At 45.5% G+C, this 14,258-nt stretch overlaps 1 protein-coding gene across 6 annotated transcripts in view; it reads right to left on the bottom strand.

The window, feature by feature from the left end:
* chd6 (chromodomain helicase DNA binding protein 6) overlaps positions 1–14,258 on the bottom strand; it is a 98,681-nt gene that overhangs the window by 18,388 nt on the left and 66,035 nt on the right. For all 6 annotated transcript variants that reach the window (XM_084025123.1, XM_084025124.1, XM_084025125.1 and 3 more), the window contains exons 17-34: positions 12,082–12,238; positions 10,997–11,207; positions 10,427–10,622; positions 9,954–10,118; positions 9,666–9,845; positions 9,217–9,327; positions 8,618–8,820; positions 8,292–8,372; positions 7,116–7,234; positions 6,676–6,835; positions 6,214–6,303; positions 5,874–5,977; positions 4,623–4,752; positions 2,772–2,850; positions 2,551–2,608; positions 1,748–2,123; positions 802–1,010; positions 524–621 (exon numbers count right to left, since the gene is read on the bottom strand). In XM_084025123.1, the coding sequence (XP_083881249.1) occupies positions 524–621; positions 802–1,010; positions 1,748–2,123; positions 2,551–2,608; positions 2,772–2,850; positions 4,623–4,752; positions 5,874–5,977; positions 6,214–6,303; positions 6,676–6,835; positions 7,116–7,234; positions 8,292–8,372; positions 8,618–8,820; positions 9,217–9,327; positions 9,666–9,845; positions 9,954–10,118; positions 10,427–10,622; positions 10,997–11,207; positions 12,082–12,238 (2,727 nt within the window). The remainder of the gene's footprint in view (positions 1–523; positions 622–801; positions 1,011–1,747; positions 2,124–2,550; positions 2,609–2,771; positions 2,851–4,622; positions 4,753–5,873; positions 5,978–6,213; positions 6,304–6,675; positions 6,836–7,115; positions 7,235–8,291; positions 8,373–8,617; positions 8,821–9,216; positions 9,328–9,665; positions 9,846–9,953; positions 10,119–10,426; positions 10,623–10,996; positions 11,208–12,081; positions 12,239–14,258) is intronic.

Raw genomic sequence — 14,258 nt, 5'->3', positions numbered from 1 at the left:
TCACTCGCACTAGCCACCACATAGAGGAGGCGGGGCTTACCTCCATGTGGACACTAAGGAGGTTTCATTCATCATGGCAGATACAGATACACCAGGAGCTGCATTTTATTATAAAAGTACTGGTCTGGTTCCACCCCCGTACCGCTCACACCAGCAGTCTGAGGCACCAAGCCCGACCCAGAATCCTGCTGTGTCCTACACAGTCATCAACGTTATTTAGTCATAAATCGTCTCGATAGCAGGGGGAGATCCAAATTCAACACTGAGATAATGAGAGAGACGGCCTATCGATTAAAGCCGACGTCATGTCCACACTGCGTACCTGTGCATGTGAGCGTGCATGAACTGTACCATACTCAAATCCACCTCTTCCAAGCGTACCTCTTTTTAGCATTACGGCTACAAAAGACACTACGTGGACCTCATTCGTGCATCTGACATGAACTCATCCCCAGCTCTCTCGTGTTGGAGATCAACTTAAAGGCAACATTAAAGCTAGTCATAAATAAGTTTTGTTATCTACCTGCTCTCTGATCTTTCGCAGCAGCTCGATGCGATATAAAGTCCGGGCTGCTCTTTCTTCTGTCAGCGGCTCCACGAGCACAGCAGGATCCACCAAACCTGGAAGACACCAGAGGGACGGTGAGTCAACACACACACACACACACACACACACACACACACACACACACACACACACACACACACACACACACACACACACACACACACACACACACACACACACACACACACACACACACACACACACACACACACACACACACACACACACACTACCTTCTTCCTTCCTCGGAGGCAGCTTGCAGGCCGTCCTACACATGTTGACGAAGGAGTTGAAGTATCTCTCCAGGCTCTCGTCCGTCTTCCTCTCCAGCCGGGCCAGCGCTCGGAACTGGGACCAGTCGAAAGATTTCCTCTCCGGGTCGTACACAACGCCAAACGATGACACGGTGCGGTAAAAATCGGCTTGTTCTCGACGGGTCCACCTGAAACAAAGAGAGAACGTTTCAAATATCACTAATGAAATCTGTGAACAATTCTAAAAGATTTACATCAGGAATGTTTCAGAAGCGACACAAAGAGAAACCCTCCATTAACCTCCAGACACAGACACACATTCCCTTTACATCAGTACTTAAAATCAACGAGATATTAAGTTGAAACAAACACATGCATAACAAGACAACCTGCTTTGAACGCATTACAACTATAATTCTGTTCAATATTATCACACTATATTAGTATTTGTTCAACATATCAAACATTTTGATCTGAAATTGTTTCCAAGACGTTTGTTGGTAAACTGTGTGACGGGTTTGTATATCAAAGCTCTGTGTTTTTAAGAAGAGCGAGAACTGAATCTGAAGTAGGTTTTTAACTGTGTGAAACGGAGTCTTTCATCTCAATAAATATGTGAAGAGTCTCCATCGCTCAGTAAACGTATTGTTGTATACATCTGCAGTATGAACAGCTGAAACAACTCTGCATTAAGTTACTGCTAATGCAAACCAAACACTTCCTGCTGCTGCAGCTTCACATGAAGGCACTGAACTGACTTTCATTATGAAGTAGTCGCATCATAACATGGTGGTGTTTTTCAGTGAATTTCACGCTGACTTTAACTATTTTAATTTAGCACCCATGGATTAAGCAACACTTTCAGTGTTCAATCAAATAAAAGCCTAATATTGATCTTCTGATTTGAGGGGTTTCTGTCCGTTACCTTCTCTGCCACTCCAGGAACAGAGGATCAGGTTCTGTGGCGACCACTGAGCACCGGCGCAGCTCTTCGCCCAGTTGCCACGCCAACGGCCCGCCAGCGTGATGACTGTGAGCAGCTCCGGCTCCTCCCATCCCCATGCCAGCGAGGCCGTCGTGAAGCAGGAAGTCGTGCCTGAGCAGCGGCTCGCGGCGCAGCGTGAAGCGTTGGTAGGCGGTGATCAGGCGGCGTAGACGGGCTGTGAGGGCGGGGCCGGTGGGCCAGAGGGGCCGGGCTTGAACAACGTGGAGTGATGCCACGCCGGTCCCAGTTCCTGCTGTCGACGTCGTGGTGACCAGCGTTGCATCCTGGGCGCACAAGTCACCTGACATCTGAGAGTCTGTGGAGGAAATGACGGGAATGTTGATCCACATTTTGACCTGACCTGCGACCTGTGGAGTCGTGGGGAGGCGCTACCTTCTCCATCATGATCCTGTATGACTGGAGGCTCAGAGATTACAGGTGATTTCACATTCCCTCATTCACACCAGAACAACGTGCAACAAGTGTGGGCGGAGTTCTATCACAATATCCAGAGTGACATAGCAATTAGATGTCTGTTAATTCATTGAGACAATTAAACTATCAGAAGTCATTTCAGCGGTGAAATGAAGACTTAACTTTAGAGATGAACCGTCGAGGGAAAGAACCTCTTTAACTGAGCGAAGGTGGAGAGAAATCACATCAGTGCCTAATGGATGTCTTAGTCATTACAGGAGAAACTAAAAGGTTAAATTCCCTTTGAGATGCTACTGATTAAGTCTCACCTGGACCGGTGCTGTCAGGTTTGTCTGACGTATCCGTGCTGGAGCAGGTCTCCTCTCCCTGTCCATGAAAACACACAACCAGCAGAAATAAACCAGCATTCTGTGGAGCAGACACTAACAGTAAGGTGGCACGATATACCGGTTCAGCATGGACGTTGCGATATGCAAAGTCACATTGCAGGAGTCAACAGAATCAGACTTAAAGAGAAATCTTTTGAAACCTTGCTGCTCTCGTCTCGATCCTCCCCTCCATCAGCTTTGCCTTCAGCTTCATCCTTCGCTTCCTCAGGTTTGCACACGCTGACAAAAGACAGGACAGAAAAACAGCTTTAATAAGTGTTGAGCAGCGCTGCGTACGACTGACCACAAACCTAAAGCAAACCTGTCGGAGAAAACTACGCGACTGAGCTGCTCCGATGCAGCGACGCCGATCCATCGATGTAAAGAAAACAGAACGGTGTGGAGGAAGAGCAAAGGTGTCAAACCAATAAGGAAGAAGCTCGGCAAGAAACCAACGCTGCTTCCTGTTTTTAATTAGTATGATGAACACAGAAACATGTGAAAGGTGTGTTCATGCTTTGTAAAAATATTAAAAAGGGATGCACAACCAAATTCAGGTAGAACATTAATGCTTCACAAGAGACTGTCTCATTGCAAGATGGGATATGATTTTATTATTATCTCCTCATTTTTCCAGATATTTAATGGCAAGAAAAGAGGAAAAAAAGTGAATGGTCCTTTCTATAGCCAGTTCTGTTGGTCCGTTCTGGGCTCCTGTAGAGTAGGGACGCGAGGATTTTATCTCAGATCACGATCAAAAGGTTGATCATGGAGAATTTTCGTTATGTCTATAATTGGAAATATCATCACAAGTGACTTGAAAAAGCTCCCTAGACCACCATCATGGTAGAGAAGTGAAAATAGCCTGATTTAAAAAGTATTTTTATGCAGGGGGATCCTATGATTTATCATCCTCTGATCTGCTTGACTGACAAACAAATCCGACCTGGTAGCGTTTTCCTTTCCTGTTAGACACCCACTGAGTTAACATGATGATACCAGGAGATCTTCGTGGCTCACAATTGCTCTGCTCAGCTGGAAGCAGCTTCAGGTTGAACAGGTAATAAAGAGAACGACATCTTCAATTACCTTCAGGAAGAGGATCAAAGCTTTGTGTTCAAACATCTACACAGCTCTGATGTCAGCCAGAAAATAGGTTTCCCTCACTACGCCTCGCTCTTCTTCTATTATTCCTTCAGAACTTCTTCATGAAAGACTCGTCAGTAGAGTGAAAGTAGCAGAAAATGACCATAAACCTTTAGCAGTTCAGTGGAAGGCTGCAGCACAAATCTGAGACTGTTGGGGAATACACCTGCAGCCGTGTGTCAGCCTGTCGTCTGTGTGAACCATTGATCTGGTTTCTAAGGACACCCGACGGTTGTGTTTCTACTGTGTGTAGAGCAGGTGTGTAGGCGGAGAGGAAACGCATCAGGGGATGGACGTGTTGTTCACACCAGTGTTGGCATCTGCTGCTGTGGGTGCTACTAGAGACGCTGGAGGAGGAGGTGGCTCCTTGTCTGAGGACATGTTTGTCCCTGTCTCATCTCTATGTGTAATAAAGACGACCAGCTGGACAGAGTGAATACTCACTCAGAGCTGGGAGCTGAATGCATGTAGTCTGTGTTATAATCATCTTTTAATTTGACAAAATTAAAATTTGGTATCATTCATAAAAATATTTGTCTTTTACTGTTGACTACATATGTTCTTCTGAAATAAAGGGGCGGGACTTAGCAGAACCAAAGCTGGGTTGCGGTGCCGGTAAAGAAAGGACGGATGGGAATTGCGTCTTTGCTGAGAACACAAGGAAATGATGGATTCTGGTATGTTGCTGTTTAGTGATTTAGGAACACAAGGAGCCCAATCTGCCCTTTTAAATTAATTCAACTTAACTATGCCTGGCAGAATAAAAATAATCTTACCAAAAGAAAATACCCAGAAGATGTAGAGGAGCTAAAGTCAAACACGTTTACAATGAAGGTGTTTATACATAATGTGTGTGTGTCCTCTACCTGTCAGTCATGTCAACGACTCCCTCCCCTCCTCCTTGTTCAGCAGTCAGCGCTGTCACATCTGGCATCCCAACTCTCTCCAGGAAACACATCTCTGGATCCGCCCTCATGGCGTTGTACCGCTCGTAGCCTGGTGAATGAAACACACAACGCATTAACACACAGGCAACACACACACACACAATAATTAAAACATTTACCAGCAGTAAACATCAGAAACACACACACACACACACACACTAGAGGTGTGCATCTTCACTGCCCCCACGATTCGATTCGATTACGATTCACCAGTCTACGATGCGATTCGATTCGATTCTACGATGCATCTTCTTGATGCATCTCGATGCATTTCATCCTCAATTTTCTATATTACCACACATGGCTTTTTCATCAATTAAAACAAACAGTCAGATAAATATGAACTCTTTATTTAGAAAGCTGCTTTTAAATTCAGATGTTAACAAATTTCACATGTTTTGTTACATTAAGTTGTAAAGAAAAATAGAATTATAGGCCAAGCCTACCAACGTGTTTTAATTTGAATTCCTCATTCACGTTAATGACGACGCTATAAAGCCGTAAGTCCTTCGCTATAAGCTCCTACACACCGAGTTATCCTCTGGGCTCGCTCGGACTTGGATGGCAAATTTCTCACGGACTCGTCGATGTTTGGCTGTGCTGGTTCAGTAGTTTTCTCTCCGTTGTGACCAGAAGCTAACATTAGCTCATCGTTCCATCGGCTAACGTGGTTCCTCATATTAGTGGTGTTACCGAAGTATTTGATTTTAGCGTGGCAAGTTTTACAAATAGCATGGGTCTTGTCCAGTTGTCGTCGCGTCCCAGCAACTTCATGAAATGCGAAATGTTCCCAGATATCCGCTTTTAAATTGTGTGGATTTTTTTTTTAATCGCGCATCGTCTACCGCTACTGGTGGCTTTACGGTGTTGGCTCGCTTGTCCGTCCTTCACCCACAATGCAACTTGAACTTTACAACTTTATTGTCCAGCAGAAACGGGAAACGCAATAAAAATCGATTATGTGACGTTACTGCATCGATTCAGAATCGTCCCATTAAGCACCTCGATGCATCTTTGAATCGATTATTTTCTGCACCCCTAACACACACACACACACACACACACACACACACACAACAACACAACAAGCAACAATGACTGAATCTTCTTTAGATCAAATGAAGCCAACTATCCGGTAGACGGATATCGTGGTCCTCCAGCGGCCCTCACCGTGTTTGTGGACTCCTATGAGGAGACACTTGTCAGCGTCTGCATCCCACCATGTCGCTGGTATCTCTATGTAGTCGATGTCGGGTAGGGACACCTCCAGTTTACTGTCAACACAAACAGACCAACACGTAAACAAACAATCAGTCAGTCAGTTTCAGAACAGCCTGAAAGAAAACACTCAGTCGCACTGTCACATGACACCTTTACTGAGCGTCCGATCGCTTTGTTCTGTTCACTGCTACATTAAACATACAGGAGGACAAAAGCATCCAATAAAGCATCACGTCAACACGCCAGGACAGTTTATCAACAACCATCTGATCCATTAGCTGCTCCGTACCTGGATGGTATCCCCTCCACGGCCTGATTGGCAGCTTCACCCAGAACCTCCACCTTCAGGTAGTACAACATCCGCACCCTTAGCAGCACCCTGAGGACAGAGAGAGGGGGCTTAATGTGGTGTCAAAGGCATGACAGTAATAGATTACTTTCTCATGGGAGCTGAGGTGTTGCAGTGTGTCTCGCAGCTGCTGTTCTGAATTTAACAATGGTAATTGACACTATGGCCAATCATAGTGTAGCATCAGCAAACTCTGACCAGTGTTGTTGCTATAACGTTGTGTACTGGTGATACTCGTTACCAGGAGAGCTGGGGGGAGATTTTACATTAAAACCTGTGGAACCAACATTACAACGAAACACTTCCATGCTATGCTAACTACTGAAGGTGTACTGAATGTATTCACATAGCACGTCTGCTTTTTATTGTAACCGTTAATGAAATGTAAATGTGTAAACGGACTTGTTGCAGTGTTGTTTGAGGTGTTTCTTGTAGCTCTCGTCCTGCAGCACCACCTCCGGGTTACAGTGGACCAGCCAGTCGGCGTTCTTCACCTCAGGAACATTCAGCTGATTCTTCAGCTTCTTCCCCTTCCGACCCCGAGGAACCGGAGCCGATAACCCTGGGACAGAGAAATAACCTCCCCGTCATGGTGAACCATTACTAACCGTGGATTATGTATAACTATATTTCATGAAATTAAGTTATAGTTATAATTGTGTTGTGCCTAATTTGGGCATGTGGATGAGTGGAATAAAAAGAGACAAATCCCTGGTTCTGCTGCATCGGTCTTGAAACCGTCATGAGTAAAATGGTGAATCTGTGGAGTACGCTCTCAACTCTAACTGAAGGAGAGAATTGGAGGCTAACATTATAGTGCATGATAAGAGTGAAATGCTCACCAGAGTGATTGAGCAGCGCCTGGTCCTGACCCTCTTTGGTAGGTGTGATCAGATCCCAGATGAAGCTCTTGATTTTGTCGTCACCTTTGTAGTGTCTCAGGCAGTAAACCAGCAGAGCCCTGCAAGAAAAACACCTTGTTCACACGTCTCATTCAACGATGGCCGAGTGTGTCGAGGACACAGAGATAAAATGGGAGACATTCAAGTCAACGTAGCAGAGTGGCGGTCATATCTATTTGTACCGTAAACCGACTCACGTCACTAGGTTTTCTAGTAACGACTCTCATTGGAGTAGAAATGTTATGAAGCAGAGAGACACAGACGGAATGAGTACAATGTAACGACTTAATGCTTCATCCACACTCTGATCACAGGAAACAAGTGCAACATTAAAGCAGTGGAATTAGCAAGGCAGCTAGCTCAGCCAGCTAGTTAGCTAGGTTCCTATTTCTACCATTCATTAACGCTACACTGTGGTCACAGATAATAAGCCGGGCTGCAGGCTGGTGAACGACGGCAGAGCTGGGTCTAATGGTCCCTCCAGATCACTGCCTGTCACTTTGGAGAAAGACAACATATCTAGCTACCTAACTAACTAGCGGTCTAGCTACATAGCAAACTAGCTACCCAACTAACTAGTGGCCTAGCTACATAGCAAACTAGCTATCTAACTAACTAGTGGCCTAGCTACATAGCAAACTAGCTACCTAACTAACTAGTGGCCTAGCTACATAGCAAACTAGCTACCTAACTAACTAGTGGCCTAATTACGTAGCAAACTAGCTACCTAACTAACTAGTGGCCTAGCTACATAGCAAACTAGCTACCTAACTAACTAGCGGTCTAGCTACATAGCAAACTAGCTACCTAACTAACTAGCGGTCTAGCTACATAGCAAACTAGCTACCTAACTAACTAGCGGTCTAGCTACATAGCAAACTAGCTACCTAACTAACTAGTGGCCTAACTACGTAGCAAACTAGCTACCTAACTAACTAGTGGCCTAGCTATGTAGCAAACTAGCTACCTAACTAACTAGTGGCCTAGCTATGTAGCAAACTAGCTACCTAACTAACTAGTGGCCTAGCTACATAGCAAAGTCGTAGTGAAGTCTGATGTCTGTATGGATACAGACTATGTCAGGTCAAATGAAACAGACAGACTTGCCCTACTTACCTACAGATCACCTCCATGTCTCTCTCTGCCAGGTGCCATTTAAACCGACCGTGGTTCATGATGTCCTTCCACCGACCCCACCTGGACACACACAGGAATCAACGGAGAGGAGAGTAAAAATGTAGCTCAGATACATCTTCACTTCACACCACAGTGACGTTTGCTCCATTATGTTCACTGTTGACCACCAACAAGATAAATATCTCACAACAAGAAACTTTTTACTGGACTGTCCAATCTTCAGGTGTCTCGGCACACAGCTCGCTGCTATGGAGACGCTGAGGAGGGAACGTGTGCAGCAGATATGAACGAGTAGTGAAACGCACCCGAAGATCAGCAGGTTCTTTTCGACCCTGAAGCACTCGGCACGGAGGTACCGGCGGGCGCGTTCGCCCAGACGGCGAGTCCGACACGGACGCTCCTCCGAGTCGCTGTCCAGCTCGGAGAACTCCATCAACTCGTCATCCTCAAAGGAGTTGTAGTGACGGGTCTGTTTCCTCACCCGAGGGGTGTCGATCACCAAGGACTCCTGGATGGGAGGGAAGGGAGCAGAGGAGAAGAGAGAAGTACAGGGGAGGAGTAGAAGACAGAGTATGAGAGGGGAGTAAATGGGAGGGGGGAGACAATGATATCTTTATCCTCATGTCCATCCTCCTGTTCTCCATTCATTCCTCTGGTACTCCATCTCTATTCCTCCTCTCATGGTTCTCCTTCTCTACTCCTTCTACCTTCTTCTTACCTCAACAAGAAGGAAGATCATCTCCTGCTCAGCCTGTCTCCTGTTTAACCTTCAGTTCCCTTCTCTCTGTCTCTTTCTTGTTCGTTCCCTTCATACTTTCTTCTTCTTCTTCTTTGTCTCTCTTCTTCTACCACCTCCTCTCTTACTTCCTGTCCCTTTCCTTCATTCCTCCCCTGCTCTCTGTACCTTCTCAGACTTGGAGTCGATCTCCACCTCAGCGATCTTGGCCCATTTCTGCCAGAAGTTGGGGTCGTCCAGAGAGATATCCGTCCTGTTTCCAGATGAGATGAAACTGGCCTAAGAAAGAAAAACAGAGAAAGGCTTGATGGTTAACAGCTACAGACAGATGACTGAAGCTGAACGTTTTTCACTAATATATAATATTTGATCTTCAAGCCAAAATATTCCAAGTATTCAGTGTTTCCTCCAAAAAGACGTTGGAACAAAATAATAAATATATACAAATACACATTATTCATAATATTTATATTATTTTGTTATTGAAAACATTTTATTTTGAAGCAGCATAATCAGGAAATGGTTTAACAGGTCTGAGACAGCTGGTCTCGGCTTGACTCCAGACCTGGTTCTCCTCCTCTCTTGTTCTGGGTTTGTTTCTGGTTCAGGACTCCTACCTTGGCGAAGGTGGACCCCTTCCCTTCAGTCTGGATGGTGATGGTCTGAGTTCGTCTCTGAAGGATCTGATCAATGTCTTCCTCACAGAACTTGGAGCCCTCGTCTTCTTCGTCCATCAGGGCTCCGTATGCTCCTTTTTTCAACAAATCCTCCACCTCCAGCTTAGAAAGCTGCTGCACCTTCAGCAAAGAGAAAACGGGTTGCATTATATAATCCCGGCCACAGCTGATCACATCCCTGGAGAACATCTCCAAACTATCCTACAACATCCAATAACAGTATCTCACCCCGTTGAGACTTCCTTTACGGTTGATGTCCTGGAGGACGGCTTTGTCCAATCCCAGCTTCAGACTGGCCTTGTCAAACATTTCCCTCTCATATGAGTTCCTGGTGATCAGTCTGTAGACTTTCACCGCTTTGCTCTGGCCAATCCTGTGGCAGCGTGCCTGGGCCTGAGAGGAGAGACGGAATATAACAGTGTGATGTATTATTATGATGATGCATAATTAGTGCAGTCGGACATAAGAACAGCATTGGATGGATGCAGGTTTGTGCTTAAACCATCACAGTTTGTGTAAGCTGTAGTGTGAGCACCATCAATTGGGCTGCACGATATTGGAACAAAACCGAAATTGATGTATTTTTCCTGCAATATATATTGAGATATGCATGTGGCATAGTGCATGAAATGCATACGATACACATTTGTACAAGATGATAAGATACGATAAGACGAGATAGGATGCAGCCCTCGGCTCACCTGCAGGTCGTTCTGAGGGTTCCAGTCCGAGTCGAAGATGATGCAGGTGTCTGCAGCTGTCAGGTTGATCCCCAGACCTCCAGCTCTGGTGCACAGCAGGAACACGAAGCGGTCCGAGTCCGGTTTGCAGAAGCGGTCGATAGCCGCCTGCCGCAGGTTCCCTCTGACGCGGCCGTCGATGCGTTCGTACGTGTAGCTGGAGAAAACACGCAATAATAATGTCAATCACAATCAAAAATACTATTGTAAATAAATTACAAATACATTTCTGGAAATAAAATGACCTAACTTAATTACAACCACTCTTCTATAATAGCATAAATATATTTAAGAAAATATAGAAATAATGGAAATAATGATAAAGTAAAATACAATGTAAAGGATATAATGCTACAATATAAAACACAAACATAAAAACACAACTTTAACTTCAACTGTCCAGTGCAACTGCAGTATAAATGAGTATGCAACAGTTGAAAGTGATTGTAGAGTTTAATCATTAAAAGAGGAAGAGAAGTCAGATACTTTGGAGTCATGGTAGTCAATGTGTCTTTGCATCCGTGTCCTCACCGTCTCTGTATGAGGTAGTCCTCCATGATATCCAGACAGCGGACCATCTGGGAGAAGACCAGCACCTTGTGTCCCCCGGCCAGGAGTTTGGGCAGCAGCTTGTCGATCAGCACCAGTTTACCGGCTGCCTGGATCATGGCCTGCAGCTGGAAGTCCAGCGCGTCAGGACTGTGGACCTTCCTGAAGCTCTCCAGAATCTTCTCCTCGGCTCCTGGGAGGAGGAAAGAAGATGGAGGTAGAAGACGGGGAGGACGACAGAACTTGAGTTTTTTTATTTCTCTGTAAAATAACATATTTGTGTGTAGCACTTTGTGTGCAGTTTCTGGCTTTGTGTTGGGACTTCCTGTTGGTTGAACACGTTACTAGGTTGCAAAGTGCTGTGTCATTATAGATGGATAATTTACTGCTGATTAAACCAGATGTTCCATGTAATGAGGAAGAACAAGGTCAATGATTGTATCTAACCACAGTTAGAGATGATCGTCTGTCCGAAGAGTCCGTTCTTTGAAACAAGTTCATTCAACAAGTCGGTGGAATCGTGTCGACTCAGCGAATGAGTCGGCTCTTTGTCAAATGTATAAAGTTTAACCTTCATCGTCTGTCCCAGTATAGAGGGAATACCTAACCTTCACTCCAAGGCTTTGGCAAGTAGCCCATTTTCATTTTGATGGTGTTTAACATTAGTCTCCTGGTCCACCAGCGCCTCTACAGGCTATGAGTGGTAGCTCTACATACTGTGAGTCAGACTAAAAGCCCCATTTAGATGGCCTTTGACCCACCTTTCTGCCATTACGTTGGAATCATCTGTCTGAAAGGGGCTTAACACTCACACAGAACAAAACGGTCCACAAGACCGAGTCCACAAGACCGAGTCCACGAGACTGAGTCCACTGCGATACTGCAACTCTGGGTCTCTCCTCATAGTTTCCTAGCTGACCGGGATGCTGGTACCGACGGGATTTGAACCGTTCCCAGTCAGTAGGTCGACTCTCTTGCTAACCGAGCGCTGCGGTGACTCAGATAGTAAAATCAACCAATCCCATGAATGTGTGTGTGTGTGTGTGTGTGTGTGTGTGTGTCCTCACCTGTGATCAGGTAGGGGTGGTTGCAGCACTTGCGGAGCTCCATCATGGTGTTAATGAGGTTGGGCATGTTGTGCTGGTTGGCTCCTTTGGACAGGAAGGAGAAGTTCTTCTCCAAGATGGCTCGATAATATTTCTTCTGAATGTTGGTGAGCTCCACCTGCAGGAACACAGCTGTTAGTATCCAGACTGGTGAATATATATTAGTCCGTTTCTGGTGTCAAGCTGCTAACAAAGTTAGCTTCCTAATTTAAAGTGTTGAAGTCATCTTAGTAGCTAATTTTGTTGATAGTATGGCAGCAACGGTAGCAAGGCCAGTGTAGCGACCTGTCAATCACATGGTAGCCCCGCCCCTAAAGCATTTCTCTGCATCGGTCAACAAGCTCCTCTGCTGTTATAGAGATAACGTCTGTCTGTTTAGAAGCAGCTGACAAATATTTAGAATAAATACGTGAATTAAAAAACACAAACAACAGTGACACTATTTCTAATAAATATAGTGGATTTGATCACGTGGGAGGTGTTAAGGCTGAGTTATGCTTCCGCGTCGACACAACGCAAGGGGGCTTGTGGACCCCTTACGTCCTTGCGGACCCCCCTTACGTCCAATGCAAGGGCCCGACATGCACCTCCCAAAAATCCTAGACGCGCGTCGAGGCGACGCAACACCAACGCAACATCAACGCAGCGGCATTGGCTGTGATTGGTCCGCTAACTACATCCGCTGGAGACCGCTATCCGGTTTCCACTCATAAACACCGCCATTTAAACTTTTAATAGGCTACTTTTATTGTTTTCACCTCGTTTTATTGTTTGCACCTTCTCGCTTTTGCACAAAGAAATAAAACAACAAGTTCTGAAAAATTGTGGATGTTTAAAGCCGGAAAGTAAACAAATACGCTATAACGAGGCTAACGACGATATACGCCAAGAGTCTCGGTCGGTCGGTCAGTCTTTACAAAAAACATAGCGCCCTTTACCGGTGTGGCATTGAATTACATTTCGACACGTAAACCCAACGCAGAACCATCACGGTCTCCCAGCAACTGCGTGGCCGTTGCGTGGCCGTTGCGTGATCACTACGCGGAAGCATAATCAGGGCTTTAGGTGGGGAACTCAAACTCCAGGAGAACAGCAGGGAGGGAGCGGAGGAGAGTCAAACGCATGAAATGGATAATTATTATCAGAATGAGATACTTCATAACATACATTTATATTGTTTGTAGAAGATTATCAGTGTATTTTCTTGCCAGATTTGCTGGCGGGATGCAGAGAAAATAGACCAGAGAGTTAACTGCGTCCTGTCTGAACAGTCCAAGTGGGTTTCATGCTCGCTGAAAGGACTTTGTGGCGTTTCGCGGTCCAGTTTCTAATCTACGTCAAACAAGCACCTTCTCACCAACCCCTGAGCTCACATTGGGATAGTTGACAATTTCATTAAAGTTCCCATGTTATACTGTTTTTCATCAATTCCACACAGCTGTCAGAGGTCCAACAACACTGTATTCAATATGCATTGCCCCAAACCCATCCGTGGTCCTGAATCTCAGCTGTCTAAACCTTGCTCTGCTGAGAACAGGCTGTTTCTGTGTCTGCACCTTTAAATGCTAATGAGCCCCGTCTGTCATCGCCTACTTGGAGAGAGACGGAGACGATGCCGCTTACGCTAGCAGTAGCATGCACCAATGTTTACGTGGATGTATCGCTATGGCTCGCCTATGTGGCTCAGGTGAAGTTGCTGGGTCCCGTATGGTTGGGACAGATCCTTTTACGAGGGTCAGTGTTGAGGCAAAGCCAGCTTTGTACTGACCCTCGTTACTGAAGCAGTCCGATGTGAAGTGGTTAGCACACATACAAGCTAACACGAACCGTAGACGGCTCATTGTCATTAAAAATGAAACGCAACCACCGTCTCTTCTGTTCTTCTGGAGCTGGGACAGAATATAAGCACTTATGTTGATTTGTACAACCAACAACAGAGCAATCTGCGTGTCTAGCTGTTAGCTACAACAATTGTGAAACACCGATATCTCACTGCTGTCTCACCGCAGGACACACTGAACTTCACCTCGGTGATGAACGCCCCCTCTCAGATATCTCCTATCATAGAGGAGTTTGGTCTATGCAAACGACTCCCTTCGTTACGTAACGACAGGAGCTGAATCTGAACAGCCTGAGCG

This window comes from Eutrigla gurnardus (assembly GCF_963514095.1).
Source record: "Eutrigla gurnardus genome assembly, chromosome: 2".
Taxonomy (NCBI): domain Eukaryota; kingdom Metazoa; phylum Chordata; class Actinopteri; order Perciformes; family Triglidae; genus Eutrigla; species Eutrigla gurnardus.
This window is presented reverse-complemented; position numbering and strand designations above follow the sequence as displayed.